Below are 16996 nucleotides of genomic sequence, written 5' to 3'. Positions count from 1 at the left end.
TTAATAGATATCATAATTTCATAGTAAAACTATCATATTATTTGGATTAATGTTATATTAATTTGACCTATTTTTTTGAACTATATTATTTCACTACATTGATAAATTAAAAAATACATATTATATGCTTTTATATTAATTATTAAACCGGTTTTATGCGTACCATAATAATATAGGTACGCATTCGTTTCATTTAAATTGATTGATACACACTTATACATAGATATTATACGTTTGTAATAAAAAATGAGTGAAATAATATTCAAATTCAGATTCGGATTTAAAATATGGTTAACGGCTAAAGAAGTTCAATGAAAGTAAAAGATAAATTTTCAGTTTAAACGTCAATGTAATACAAGTCATATTTCAAAATATAGGTTGAAGAGCCGTCTACAACACCGCACGAACACCGCTAAATCATTTCACCGGCATTTATTAATTCTCGATATCATAATATTTATAACCTATAATAGGTTGTAAGACATATTTACATGATTATATAGCTATATATTACACAGAAAAGGTGCCTATATTATATATGTAATTATGTAAAAATTATATTTTATATTATAATATGTATATATTTATTTTTCAAGTGATATCTATATTGTATAGAATTTATTTAATCGGTTATAATATATTATAGTAGGTGAGTATATATATATTATGTATATTAAATTAGACCATCATCTCTAGTGAATATGATTTCATAATAATTGTTTTATCAACTTTTATAGAAGTATACCAACATATTATTATATACATTTTAAATATTTGTTCAGATTATTAAAATTGTTTACTCGTAGCTACCTACTATAAAATAAAAATGAAAATTACTCAAACTATATTCTCTCAGTTATACCGTAGGTACCTATAAACCCATATTAAAACCTACAAGATCCCAGTGACCAATACTTGATGCAGTCCTGTTTGTCAATCTTTGATAATATGAGTACAATATATAGGCCGCATTGAATACAAATTGTTTTATAATTGATGACTGAAAGAAATAATATCAGTTATATCATCACAGTATGATTAATTATTATAGGTACATACGACATGTGACATAATGTAAATTTAATAGTATTACTCTACCTATAGATTTAAATTAAAATACCTTTTTTAGTTTAAAATGATTTAATAATTTCAACAAGTTGTTATTACTTTAAGTATAATAAAAACTATATAAATATATTATAATGAACGTAGCTGAGATATAAAATATTATGTATTTACATACCTACTAGCTATGTCTTATACACGTAGTTAGTGTATACCTAATTGAACTTTTTATGAAATGGATATTTATCTCATAGACTTCGATCATTGTCACATGTTTTTTTTTCATGTAAGTAATGGATACAAATCTTATCCAATTCGTGAAATGTAAACCATTATTTTACACTTAATGTAATTTTTTTTTTAAATTTACACTACCTAAATCTATATTATGGGTAACTTTTCATGAAATTGTCATCGGAAAATATCATTGTGTACCTAACTTTTAAATATATTTGAGTTGATTTAATTATATAAAGAGTAGGTACAGGATATAGAACCTCAGTATCCTCACTAATTGCGGCTCTATGTTGACAGAATTCATAAAAGTCCGAATGAAACAAAATAACCTTCGAAATGAGCCATACATTTATACACTGTGTGACTGTTCAGCAAAAAAACAATGTGTACCTATTGTAGATTTAAGAAATAAAATTGTTATTTTGTAGTAGACAAGGCCTAAATCGCCTCTACAAAATACAAAATAACTAGTCAGAGTACTCCGATTAGTGATTACCTACATTTCTGATCATAATATACTAATAATATAATAGAACCTACAGCAATAATGTGCATATTATAAATATTAATAATCATCAACTACATTGAATGTTTACCTATGTGTGAAATTGTTTTGTACAATATAACGTTTACATTGTGCCTATATTATTTTATTTAAAATTACAAAATTTTGAATTTTCCGATAACAATATTTGACAAAAACTTAAGCAAGTAGGTAAGCGTAAATCCATGTAGTGTAAATTATAATTAAAATACACTTAGTATAAAATATTAGTGTCCATTTCACGAAACAGATAAATTTTTTGTCCATTTCATGAATGTAAAAACGATTTAGACTATATGATCAAAGTACCTATATTGGATATGGATATCCATTTCGTGAAAATTTTGACTGTCAAGTGACAATTGTCAATGAGTATTTCGTTGTAATGGATGGCTTAGATTTGAATTAAACGATAAATTATTTTATTTTTTATTTAAATATTAAAAGATTTAATTATAATATTTAAACCAAGCTCTGCTTGAAATTTTTTTTTTTTTTAAACAATAATAACTCATTATTGCTTTTAAATTATGACCTAATGACCCACACAACTTTCTGTGGTAATACTTTTCTTTTTCAAGTTATGTTGAGATTTTGATAAACTAAATTATGATTAAAATACAATAGCATACGCATAGCCAAAGCACAACTATGAGGACAACGTTTTGCTACAGTAATCTAAATAAAAACGTACCTATGCAAGAACTGTAATTATAAACTGTAAACAATTTTACCAGATTTTAATCAATTTAAAACTAAAAAAAAATGGACTAATCACCAGTTCTGCAAATTTTCTTTGTGCATAATCCATAAACATTGAATAAAAACAATATCTTCAATACCGTAAGATGGTGGCATTTTTTGACGATGGAATTGATCAACTATCGAGAACATATTGTTACAAAATATTTCAAACGAAAAAACTACATTGGTCGATATATATTTACTTCCAAATTGGTGCTATCATGGTAAACGATTTATATTGTAAAACTCAATTTTTATAATAATACAAAACTGATAATAGACGATAGTCACAAAACCTTGTATGTTAATATTATGTTATTGGAGTGTTGTGTTTCCCAGTGAATTTGTAATTTTTTACACTATAAATGAGTATAAAACACAAATTAGTTAAAAACAAAGAGGAGTAACATTGATAATATTATAAAAATCCAGTGTTTTTTGTGTAACAACAGACACCACTGATTTAGTGTACAATAATAAATACAATTTTTATTTAGTTCTTTTGTTACCTATATAATATTAATTAGTATTTCTTAAATTAAAAATTTTTTTTTATTCGAAATGATTTTTTTTTTAAATATTGGTTCAATAAAACTATTTTGACTAAATTAATCTGTTATAAATACAATATCGATATCAATTTGTTATTAATAAATAAACGGTTACCCGCGAGAAACAAATCGTTACCACTGTTATCACTTGAATGTTCACATTATAATTATCAAAGTGGGAAAATCATATGATTTTATATCGTATGATGTTGCAGTATTTTAGAAAATGTAGGTGGTTTTTGTTCATTCAAAATTGTTTTTTTTTGCATGATTATTGGTGGAGATTTAAATAAATTCAATAATACAGGATAACTCATTTGCACCCAAACCCATTTATCGTAGCCCATTTGCACCCCAAACCATAGCCCATATGCGCCCGATTCAGATCAGGTGAAAATCGTAGAACGTTGCCATTTATTTAGTATATTGGTATAACTATAAAATTTAAAATAATATTTGATCGTTTCCCATGCTACCTGATCGAAACTAATATCCAAATCGATAAAGATAATAATATTTTGTCGTCAGTCGTGCTAATTGAAATTGTAAAATCCCAATCGATAAAGAATATATTATATAAAATGCATTTATTAGTTGTATTGTATGTGTCAGTTGCATCAGCACATGAACAGTATTTATTTTACATAAGAATTTAACTATTTGAAATTTATAATTTAATGCAATATAAATAATATTTATAGATATATTATATGTACACTGTGTGTTATTTATCATTATTTTGGAAATTATTACTTTTTTCTGATTTGTCTTAAACGATCTTACACATTAACTGACGACTAGTATGTATTATTTATTTTGGATATATATACTTTTAATTTAATACAATATTATATTATAATAATTTAGATATATATGTGTAGTATTGAAATTGTATTTATTAATTATTTTGATTTTACGTAAAAATTTAACTATTTGAAATTTATAATTTTATTCAATATAAACAATATTTAGATATATTATAATATGTATACTCTGTAGTATTTATCATTATTTTGAAAATTATTACTTTTTTCTGATTTGTCTTAAATGATTTTAAACGATACCTGACGGCAACGTTGCATGTAAAATGGGTGCATTTGGGCTATAAACCAGGGTGTTAAGTTTTTTTATTTTGGGCGCAAATGTCCATAACCCTCGGGGCGCAAATGTGCTACTCTGGGGCGCAAATGGACTACAGCCCAATAATTACTAATATTTTATTTAGTTCTTTTGTTACTTATATAATATTAATTAGTATTTAAAAAAAAATTTTTTTTTAAGATTGGGTTCAATAAAACTATTTTTATTAATTTATTCTGTTATAAATATAATATCAATACCAATTTGTTAACAAACTTATAGTAATAAATAAACGGTTACCCGCGAGAAACAAATCGTTACCGCTGTTATCATTTGTTTATTCAATTTCCTGCATTTGCGTCAATATTGACGTACAAAACCATGGACTAAGAAATAAGATAACTTCATAAGATTTTTATATTATCAATGTCATATTTATGGAGCTCCTCATTCTCACTACGACATCACATTACATTTCTTTAATATGCATATTAAGAAATGATTTATGCAGCTAAAATTAAAATGTTTATACAAAATACTTAGGTAATAATTTGATTGATTGTCCCGAATTGCTGCAAGATATTAACATTAGAATAAATCCAATAACTAGTCGAAATACTAATCTTATTTATATCAAATTTACCAGAACCAATTATATGTTAAATTCACCCTCACCCTCAAATATATTAATGTCTGCTGGAAATTCAATAAGAAATCTTGATTTTTATTAATTATTCCTTATAAGCATTTATGATGTTTGTTTTAAGAATGATTTAATAAGTTTTTTTTTTATATATACTCTCCTTTAAGCCTATACATTATTATTATCTTTACCTCTATATTATTATAAATTTTATTATTTTTATCACCTATTTATTGCTACGGCTATATGACATAAGCGCCAAAGGTACAAAAATGATCTATCATTTGGGCCAAAATGTGTAGGACATAAGCGCCAATCTAATATTTTTTACCTGTTATACCCAACATATGACATAAGTGCCAAAGGTGCAAAAATGACATATCATTTGCGCCAAATTAAATATTTTATATATTAAGTAGTTTTTTCAAAATTGATATATCTTATAAAAATGATAGGTATTATATGTATACTATATTATATTATAAAACTAATAAATCATAAATTATGATATACATGCAAATCAATACACATTTAATACATCGGTTGAGATTTTATAAAAAAAAAAAGTCACTAATTATAAATTATAAATTTAATAAATTGGTTAATTTTTTTATCCCACTTTTTTCACATATTATTCTATACGATTTATTTCACCATCCTAGTATTTCTTCCATTGTAAAATTATTTATCAGATTATACATTTGTCGATTAAGATTAAACGTTTGAAGTTTTTGAACGATAATATAGTTCTAAATTTAATATCTGTTATTTAATATCTATTAACCGTGGCACACAGGTAGGTACCTAGGATTTTGGAGCTTTTGTAGGATGCGACTTTTTTTTTCTCTTATCTCATTTTGGAGCTTATGTCTTCCACCACGACACAACGACTCAAGCACACACACACACACACACACACACACACACACACATAACACCACCATCAACAACAACAACAACCGCACCGGCAGTGGCGGCGGCGATCTCTCACCCGCCACGCAATCGCCGCCCCCGAGCGCACAAATATTGAATAAAAATATACATAATAATACAATTACACAATTATTAGAAAATATAGGATTTATTAATTGTACAAATAGTTGCAGGCGTTGAAATCACAGGGATTTTATTTGAAATTTGGAGTGAAGGGGCAAAATATTTGACGCTTATTCCCCCGTTCGATATCAGGGGATCGATTTTCGAACTCATTCGACATGTAAACGAAATTAAATATAATACGACTACAGTCGCATGGCTTAGTCGTATACGCTTTGTGACATCTGCTTATACCTATTCTTGAACACCACTCGCTAATTAAATTGTAGTATACTACTTTTTGTAGAGTGATAACGAACGAGTCGTATGAACCGCTTGTGCTATACATACTATCACGTAGATATTGACAGATAATAATACGAGCGATAATAATAATTGAATTATAATTAAAAAATAATAATCGTTATTGACAGATAAAAATATAGCTAAATTAATTAATTAGGTGCCTAGTTTTTTTGTCCATTGTTATAAATTTAAAGTACTAAATTCTTCTTCAGTTTCATTACTTCGAGTACTGAGTTGTAATTAAATGTCAAACGACAAAAATGGTCACGCAACTGTGGATCAGATGATAGCTTTGAGGTAGCTGCAGTTGCATTAACAAACAGAATCTAACTAACCTATTATTTTTCTAAATCCTTTAGTTCTATCTTTTTTTATTTTAATAGTAAAAACTAATACATTTTTTTTAAATTTTAAATAACAATTTTGTTTACCTACTAGTTTTTCATTTTTAATTTAATCTAATAACATGTTTTCTTTTTTATTTAATTTTTACTTACTTAATACTTAATAAACATTAGAAATACAAATAATAACAATAATAAATAAACTAATAATATTAATAATACATTACACAAATAATTAATATAAATACAATTTTGATGACATTCAATAATAATATAAGTAGATCTTCAATGAGTAATTACCAATAGTAAAATAGAAACAATTTCAAGTTTTTACTATTAAAAAGTTTACATTTGCTTTTTAAAATAATAAATTAATATGTTATAAATGCAATCTGTTTTCTGAATTGTATCAGCAGCATAAACTCTGATAATTTTAGATTCTGACCGGAGCAAGGGAACTAGTGGTTTTACCATTGTTTTTTTTTCTTTTATCCTGTACACAAAATTTCTACCAGAAAGTGTGCTTAGATTTTAACATAATATAGTACCTTATCTTTTAGCAAATTAGATCAAGATACTTTACAGAGGTAATTTTTCGATTTTCTCAACAGTTATTTAATGACATGGGAAAAACCATCGAAAAATTACGAAAACAGCTAAAAATAGGATTTTAATTTCTAACGCTTTGTTTATCACTATAGAAACGAAAAAAAATAACGATTTTAAATCACCAATTTAGTTCTTTTGTTGTAATTTAAAAATATTAATCATAAATCGAGGCTACTTGAAGCTTTTAAGTGGCTCCAGCATTAGGTGTTTTAAGTAGTAATATTTAGGCAATTACCTAGGAGTATATACCCATTAGACATAGAGCCCATCAAAATCGTTTTTTCGCCGTTTTACATATAAACTAAAATAATTAATAAAAAAAACATTAAATGAGTGAAAATAAAGTGTTGAAAAGTCTAAATTTTCACAAAAATAAAGTCTAAAAATGGCCATCTTCCATTGTTTCAAAAAAATAAAAATAAGCTTACCAAAAAAAAAAAATTAAATTAAGAAATAAAATATGTGAGTTCTTGTCTCGGTAAGTCTAATGAAAAAAAAAAAACAGATTTATGATATATTTATTATCTCAGGAGATATCACAATGGGTAAATCCTCGCGGACACCTTGTATAATTGATAAAAAATAATAGTTTAGTTACATCAGAATGCATCAACAATATAACATGGTCCTGTAAAAAACAGCCATATTCTGCGGTGGCAGATTAGTGAAAATTATGTAGTCTTCAACTCATTAGTTGTATAAAACAATTTCTGAATCGGAAGCTAAACTGCATAGATCAGAAAAACTTAATATTTTATCAAGAAAAGAAAATGAAGCGCTGAAATATGATGCCGATACCAATATTGTCGCTTACTAGTACAAGAGTTTGAGAAAAAAATTTTATGTTATTCAAATTCTATAAGGTTTGGCGCAACTAGGGGAATTATGATTTTGATATAAGCCCTCTATGAGGTTTTTTAAATAAATAGTTTTGTTAGCCTTTCAGAATTTTAACCCTAGTTGCCCCTATAAGTTATAGTGCTAAGTATATATCTAAATATTAAATAAATATAATTTTTAGTCAAATTTAAAGTGTAAAATTGAAGAAGCCAATAAGTCTTGTATGTTCTTCAAAAAGAAGGGGATAGCATCTATAAGAAAAATTAACCAACTGTATACCAAATTTTATAAAATTAAAACCAATAAACATTTGCTAAACAATAAACAAAAGTAAATAGTTTTGATATACTATTTGAATGGAACGTGCGCTTCCACCTTGTTATTATCTATACACATTTACCGTGCAGTGGAACAAATAATTAATTTTTTTTTGACGGCGTAGTACAATTTTGCATCAAATGATACGGCGAGTGGCGACACGGGGGATTATTGAGTCAAACATCAAACCCCCCTTGGAATGTTTTACTATATGTATGGTTGAATACAATTTTTAAAATGTTACAATACATATACATATTATTCATAAAATTTTATTACTTTAACCCCCCCCCCCCAACATTAAAAAGTATTAAATTTAGCTACATAATCAGAATGTCCTGTGAATATGTACCCATTAGACCCACCACCCGAACAAAAATCGTTTTTTGCCGTTTTACCTATAAACTAGAAAAATTAATAAAAAAACATTAAATTAGTGAAAATAAAATTTTGAAGTCTAAATTTTCACAAAAATAAAGTCTAAAAAATGGTCATCTTCAATTGTTTCAAAAATTAAAAATTAAACTTTTACCAAAAAAATTAATTCAATTAAAATTAAAATATGTAGAGTTCTTGTATCTGTAAGTTTAATAAAAAAAATAGATTTATAATATACTTATTATCTCAGGAGATATCGCAACGGGTAAATCCTTGTGGGACATCCTCTATAATTAAAAAATAATAATTTATATCAGAATGCATGGCATCAACAATATAAAATGCTTCTGTAAAAAACAGCCATGTTCTGCGGTGGCAGTGAAAATGTTAGACATTTGATAAACTTGTAATTTTTAAATTATAACTTACATTTTATTTTTGTATTTATATTCAAAATAAAAATCATACCTATATTATCTTGTATTTTTCAATATGTTTCAGTATTCAAAACTATTAACTAACCAATTAGAAGAACGGCAACCAGAAGAACAAAAATTAAGCACATTTTTAAATGATTTAGGTAAATTACGACAAGATATTATGATGAACACTAATTATTTGGACTTATGAAAAACTTATATTGTAGAACAAACAATTGAATAAAAATTATAATGTTTATAAAAAAACATGGCTAATGTTCATCAAGAGATTTTTAAATTACTTTTTAGATTCTGAGCGGAGTGAGGGATTAAAAAAAAATAAAAACTACCAAGTGGTTTTACAATGCTGTTTATTTTTTTTATCCTGTATACAACATTTATACTAAATTGAGTGCTTCGATTCAACATATCGTATCTTATCTTTTAGCAAATTGGATCAAGATGGTACTTTAGACAGGTCATATTTCGATTTTCTCAATAGTTATTTAATGCCACGGGAACAACCACTAACAAATTACAAAAAACCGTCAAAAATGGGATTTATAACGCTTTGTTTATCATCATCACCATAGAAACGAATAAAAATAAAAATAAAAATAAAAATGTTATTTATTTTGTTGTAATTTATAATATTAATTCAACTTACAGGCTATACCTAATACAATATGTCAATATAATAATAATATATAAAAAAATATCCAGTGACAAACCGACTCCACTTAGAATCCTTTTTTGTATACAATGATATGATATCATTGAATTGAAATTTAATACAATCCATTATAAAGTGACCTACATGTAACCTACTGTACAGCAAAAATAATTCTGTAAACCTATGAATTTGAATTATTTATTATCAAATTTTATATCAATGTATGAAGAATCATGAATACAATTTTCAAGGTTTTTGATTCAACTTACCTACAATTATAGAAAAATACTAAACAAAATTGAAAATATCCATAAATAGCCCAAACTCAAAATATTTTTAATATTTCATCATATATATAAATAAATAACATTTATGAAAATGTCAAGTACTTATATTTATCGCGCATACACACACACAAACACAAAACAAAATCATGGAAAATCAACGTATATTGTAAATTATATAAGATTTTTCTGATAGATATAGTACAATATAATTAACTTTATAGCCTATTTAAATAATATTAAAAAAAAAAACATTTTTATCAAATATTCACAAAAAGAAAAATTAATAGAACAATACACGTTTTGTCACAAATTATACATAAATATGTTAATATTACTACTAACAATGAGACTATTAGTTAATAAAATTTGGTGGTCTATCAACAACTACTCCACCATAAATTCGTATTCCATTTCTTGACAATCTCTCCATGGTCCAAGTATTGGTGTTGGGGTTGTACATTTCTACAGTATCCATCATAGATTTATCATATTCTCCGCCCATAACATACAATAAGCCATTTAATGCCACTACTCCTATATAAGAATGCAATTTAAATTCAATATATTATTGTAAGGGTTGTCCTAAAAAATATAATTGTTACCTCGACATATTTCCATATCAGCTACAGAAGACCAAACTCCATCACTGGGTCTATAAACCTCAACGCTTTTAAGATTCTCATGACCATTAAAACCACCAATAGCATACATAAGCCCATCCAAGACACCTTCCCCAGCACCTCGACGACACACAGACATTTCTGCAACTGGCGCCCATGTGTCAAGTGTAGGATCATAACATTCCACAGATTTTAAATTGTATTTACTACCACTAACACCTCCAACCTAAACAATTTAACTAAATAAAATATATTATTAATTAAAAATTATTAAATAATATAATTAGTCACCGCGTATAAATGATTATTGAGTACACCAACACCAACACTACTTCTCTTAATTGACATATTCGAAACCATTTGCCATTTTTGAATACTAACATCAAAGACCTCTACACTATCTAAACGACTGTTGTCGTCACGTCCACCAACCTAAAATAATACTTATTCTATTTCTCTAAAAATTATCTTGATGCAGGGTATACGGTAGTTATTGAGTGTACGACAAGTGACAACTCAGACAGCGGTACAATAGTACAACACCTTCAGCACTTCAACAGACGTCACTACGAATCACGACTACGAGCGGTTTCGACAGCTCGACGTCGCGTTAACGCGGTGAACACTGAACAGCAACTACTAACTTTATTATTAAAATAATAAAACAACATTATATCAATAAAAACAGGCACAAAATAATAATAGGTAATAAGTAATAATATAATGAAATTATTAATTAACCCAAAACGCGTAAACACTACGGTTTCCGTGCGCACGCGTGTGTGTAGGTACTGTGTGAAATTAAAGATAGTAGAATGTAGTAGGTAGATATACGCATTACGCGGTCAAGAGAGGTTAAAATCGGCGTTCTTCACAATCAGCCACTACAAAATTTAATAATTACAGTAATATTATTATTAATTATTATAATCGGAATCCCAACAATCCGATACTCCGATTTTTGATTGTACGCCTGTCGGCGAGTGAGTGCATGCGCGCGAAAGGCGATGCGTATTGCGATTTGCGATAAGTTATCTAGGACGCGTGCGCGTGCGCAAGGCCGATGATACGTACGTCTTTGGTACATGCAGAGTAGTTGGTACTTCAGCATAGGCGTGTTCAGACTTTGGTGACTGAAGGGGCACAACAAATTTTTAAATTGTGTGGCCTATTTTTTTTTTGTGACATGAAGAAACATTCATTTTTTTATTACAAAATTCTCAATGGTAGGAATATTTTTTAATTATGATCAAAAAGTATAACCATTGTCAAAACAATAAAAATACTTTTTTCCCATCCATTATACAAGGTAGACAACATACAAATTGTAAAACTATTAACTGATAAGTAATAAATAATTTGAGTTTCTTACAAAATTTAAATAATTTTAACAAGTCGTAGAATATCTAAACACATTTTTGAAATGATAATTGGTAATTCGATATTTTCAGCTAATAAAACATTATTATCACTGGTTAGATAAAATAGTATTCAATCTGTGATATCACCAGGGGCGGACTGGCTATTTTTGGCCCGGGGTGCAAAATTAATTAGGGGCCCGTAATTTTTTTTCAAACCTACCTAAATTAGGAAAGAGCCCTTAGTTTTATAAGTAAATATAAAAAAAAAATTAAGAATAACATGTTGTTTATTTGTAGAGATGTTGAAATATGTTATTTTATTTTTATTTTGTATAATACCGTATACCGACTGTGGTAATCGGGGGCCCGCGGATCATAAATACAAACGGGGGCCCGGGGTGCTACTTGGTGTATAGCACCCTGGGCCAGTCCGCCCCTGGATATCACAGCGCAAGACCTGGTAAATGGGCACAACAGTACCATTGCATGTTATGTAGTTATAAAGAATTGATGAACATAATATTATAATGATCACATATAATCACTAATTAATAAATGTGTAAATAAAAAAATTACAATTAATCAAAATCTAGTTGTACTGCAGGGTACACACGATTTATTTTTTTATCCTGACATGATTTTGTTGGAGGCACAGTCTGCCGGGGTGCCAGTGCCCACCCGGCCCCTCCCGTAAACACGCCTAGGGGTATTTGAGTACTTCAAGAGTTCAAACGAAAAACAATTTAAGAGTTACATAAAAACCTAGTAATGTAATTTTTTGGATTGCTTTGTGTCGGATGGCTTTATGTCTTTTTATTTGAAATGTGGACTGAAGGAGCAAAACATTTGCCGCCGCCTGACTGGTTATCTGGGGGCACCAATACGCGCGCGCGCCGTCTCCTCAACACCATCCAAACGACGGCGGCCAACCGACGCACCGCGATCGCGCTCGTACTCCGCACCGGTGCGGCGGCGGAAACGACACGACGACTCACGCACACATACACATAACACCACCACTACCACCAACAACAACAACCATGCCGGCGGCGGCGGCGGCGGCGATCTCTCGCAGTCACTCGCCCGTCCCGCGCCACCACGCAATCACCGCCACCACGCGCACGCCGGCCATACGATCCATCGGATGCTCCGCCGCGTGCGCGTACGCTCGCGCTCAGCCGCCGTTGTTTGACGGGTGTTGAGGGGTTAACAACTAAAACCATCCGACACAAAGCCATCCGAAATCGACATAAAGCCACGCGACAAAAAAACCATCAGATAATAAGTCACCCGACAAAAGACCACCGTTCAGTCTGGCAATTTTGTACCATCTTTTATCACAATTATATTTTAAATCGACAAAAAAATCATCAAAATAATTAAATATTGTATTATCAACTATAATTTATCTCAATGTTCCTAATTAATTTTTTATCACTATTCACTATATTAACTTATCAATTATCCATCATTAAATCGTCATTATTCTTTCAGTATTTTAAAATTGGAAATTGTTTGTACATCTTAAAATATTCATAAATCTGCACTTTAAAATCAAAAGTTCATAAAAAGCTTTTTAGATGCTCTAGAATATTGCCATTACATTTTATATGAGGTCAATTCACTCAAATACAAGTATGGCAATATGTTTATGCACATAGGTACAGTCAGGTGTAACAAGAATACCTGAAAAAAAATGATGCTAATTAAACGTCTGTCAAAAATTGTGAAAATTATATGGTCATAAGGATAGTAAATAATTTAAAAAATTCAGAAAATTCCTGAAAAAATGTTATGAAAAAAAGTTATTACGTTTTAAATTAATTAACAAAAAAAAAATATTGGTATTCAAAAAAATTGTGTGAATATAAAAAATGGCATTGTGTGTATAAAATAAAATAATATACTCTAAAAGTTTCATATACTCACGAATAATATTTTTAAATTATAACACAATTACAAAAATCGTTATTCTTGGTTTTATATCTCATTTCATCTAAATTAGAATTTATAATGACTATAAAATATAACTGTGCTTAATACTGTTAAGTGTTTATAGTCCAGGGCTTAAATCAAAAATAATAATACCGTTTACCGTTATATGGATATTAAACGTTATGATCGAATGATTGTTTAACGTTATATGTATATTAAACGTTATGATGGAATGACTGTTTAACGTTATATTGAATTTAAACGTTATTCAACTTAAGCGTTTAAACGTTTTAAAAATTTAAACGTTATGAAGCGTTTAGCATTATCTGATGGATATAGCTTGTTTCCCACACAAAACAGAGTGATTGAAAAATATAATATTACAAAAATAACCAAAATATATAACTTACTGATAGTCATAATTTTATAAATATTTTATTGTTCAGGCAATTATATCATGCTTCAATCGTTTATCGTTTCTGTTTCGTTATCCGTTTTCAATCGTTTATCGTTTAGCGATATGTTACCCGTTAACCGTTTCAATCGTTTATCGTTCACTGATACGTTATCCGCTATCGATTTCAATCGTTTTTTGATGTGTTTAACGTTATATTCATAACGTTATAAAAACGTTTTCAAGCACTGGTTTATACATGTTTTAAATTGTTTGGTTACAGTATGGACTATTTATGTGAATCGTTGTTTCAAATAGTCAATCCTTAGCTGTAAAAGTTGAAAATGTTATACATTTTTAATACTAGATTTTGTAAAAATCTAAACTTAAAATACATATTTATAAAATCGTCAAGATCTTCACTTGTGGACAACTAAAATGGAAATAAATTTACATTATATTCAATAGATATTTGGATAAACTATATCACTAAAAATATCTAACTAAAGTAACTAGTTCGCAAATTAAAAATGCTCCAATCGTTAACCTACCGGCTACCTATACAGTGTTGAATTTAGACATTTTGCGCCCGGGGCCTAACCACGGTGAATATTAGTGACAGATCTCCATGAACCTAATTTAGATTTAAGTTAAGAAAAGAATATCTGTATTACAATAATGTGTGATTTTTTAGAGGTACCTACAAGACCTCAGATATGTCTTGACATGTCTTAAACACGAGAATGAATCATGTAATTACTTAGTAGGTACATATTATAGAATTCTGAGACATACAAAAAATATCCTGAATAGTTATAAGAGACACGAATTAATTTAAATTTGCATTAATTTCATTATGCCTTGAAATAATTTCAATCTTAAAAATTGTAATAATTCACAAGGGCACAAATTTTCGACCACAAAAATCTTGGCGCCCGGGGTAGTTGTTAGTGATGAGCAAAATTGGTCTTGGTCTTGCGGTCTCGCAAGACTCTTGCTGCAAGACCAAGACCAAGACCAAGACCAAGACCAAGATGGTACTGGTCTAGCAAGACCAAGACCAAGATTAGGCTTGCAAGAACAAGACCAAACCAATACCGAAGCTGCAAGACCAAGACCAAAACAAGATCATCACTACAAGACTCTTACAGTCTTGCAAATTTTTTTTTTCCCCGAAAACACATTCTAGATTCCATTAACTAATAATTTATAACAAAAATAGGTTATAAGAATTTATTTGTATTGTAATGACATTTTATCAGTATTCGAGGAAAAGGCGATTATTGAAAAAAAGATTAAAAATATAATGAGGATTAATATTACAAAATAACATGGGTAGTTTTCATACTAATTAACAATTACTGGAAAATTATTTTATGTTCCCAAAATCGATAAAGACGTCGAAAGTTGTCAAAATAGAATGATGTATGTCCATAATACACCCCTACTTTGAATCGAATATACTAATAATTGCTGAAAGTCATTACGGACTACGGTAGGTATCATTATATATTACTCGAAATCGGTTTATGAATATACTATGTAATATATTGGACTTAAGTTTCATCTTAGATATCATGGCAAAAAACCTACACACAGCTATAACATGTATTTAGTTTTTTTTTTATATATTTTGTGAAAATAGCAAGAGTCTTGCAAGAGTCTTGCGCAAGACCAAGACCAAGACCAAGACCGAGTCTGCAAGACCAAGACCAAGACCAATATTAAGGTGTATACCCAAGACCAAGACCAAGACCAAGATTTTGAAAGTCTTGGTCTTGGTCTTGTTTTGCTCATCACTAAAGGTAATAGTCTGGTGACTTTGATGCGAACATTTTTAAAAATAGGATTCACTATTAATTATTTCTATAATGTATATGATATAATATAATATAATAGGTATAATATCATATCGTATATGATTTTGTTTTAGTTTAATTGATTTTTTTTTTATTTATTTTGATAGCTGTATATTACAATATTACTATAAAAAAAATATATACCAATATATTTTTACTTATTTTTTCAATATATAAATTAATTTACCTATAAACCAATTCAGTATTCATACTTCATAGTTATTCACCTAACCAGACTACATATTAATTTAGGTAGATTCACCCTAATAGTCTACGCCCATGGCCCATTGAATGATCGTGGTAGGTATTCCCGAAAAAATCAATTGGTCGTTGTTTTCGTACAATTTTACAATGGATTTCTATGTGGTTATTACTTATTGGTTAAGTACTATAAAAATGTATTTATTCCTACCTACGTACGTCGTACTTGTATTTGATATTTATTCGAAAATAGTTATAAGTATAATAGTAAAAAAGTACTTAGGGTGACATGTGTAGACTGTAGGTATGTTATCACAATTCAATATATATTCACAAATGTATAAGTTCTTTATTAAGAGGACGTGATACCCGTATGTGTTGTCTGGAGGGGCTGCAGAACACCCTAACAAAACTATTAGTTTAAAATAAACCATAGGGGACTAAATCAATAAAGGATATTTTTTTTTGGGGGGGGGAGACTTAATCTTAGTTAGGGGGATAAGCATCAAGCCCCTTTTATTAAATCTTAGATAGAATTATAGAAACTTAAAAA

General features: G+C 28.6%; 1 protein-coding gene across 1 annotated transcript in view; it reads left to right on the top strand.

The window, feature by feature from the left end:
* The window catches only part of LOC103308801 (zinc finger BED domain-containing protein 5-like), a 20421-nt gene extending 11097 nt beyond the window's left edge, over positions 1-9324 (top strand). The window contains exon 4 of the mRNA XM_008182854.1: positions 9196-9324. Coding sequence (XP_008181076.1) covers positions 9196-9324 — 129 coding nt within the window. The remainder of the gene's footprint in view (positions 1-9195) is intronic.
* The last annotated feature ends 7672 nt before the right edge of the window (positions 9325-16996 follow it).

Source organism: Acyrthosiphon pisum, chromosome X, assembly GCF_005508785.2.
Source record: "Acyrthosiphon pisum isolate AL4f chromosome X, pea_aphid_22Mar2018_4r6ur, whole genome shotgun sequence".
NCBI classification, from domain to species: domain Eukaryota; kingdom Metazoa; phylum Arthropoda; class Insecta; order Hemiptera; family Aphididae; genus Acyrthosiphon; species Acyrthosiphon pisum.
The sequence above is the reverse complement of the archived record's forward strand: the minus strand, read 5'-3'. Positions and strand labels throughout refer to the sequence as shown.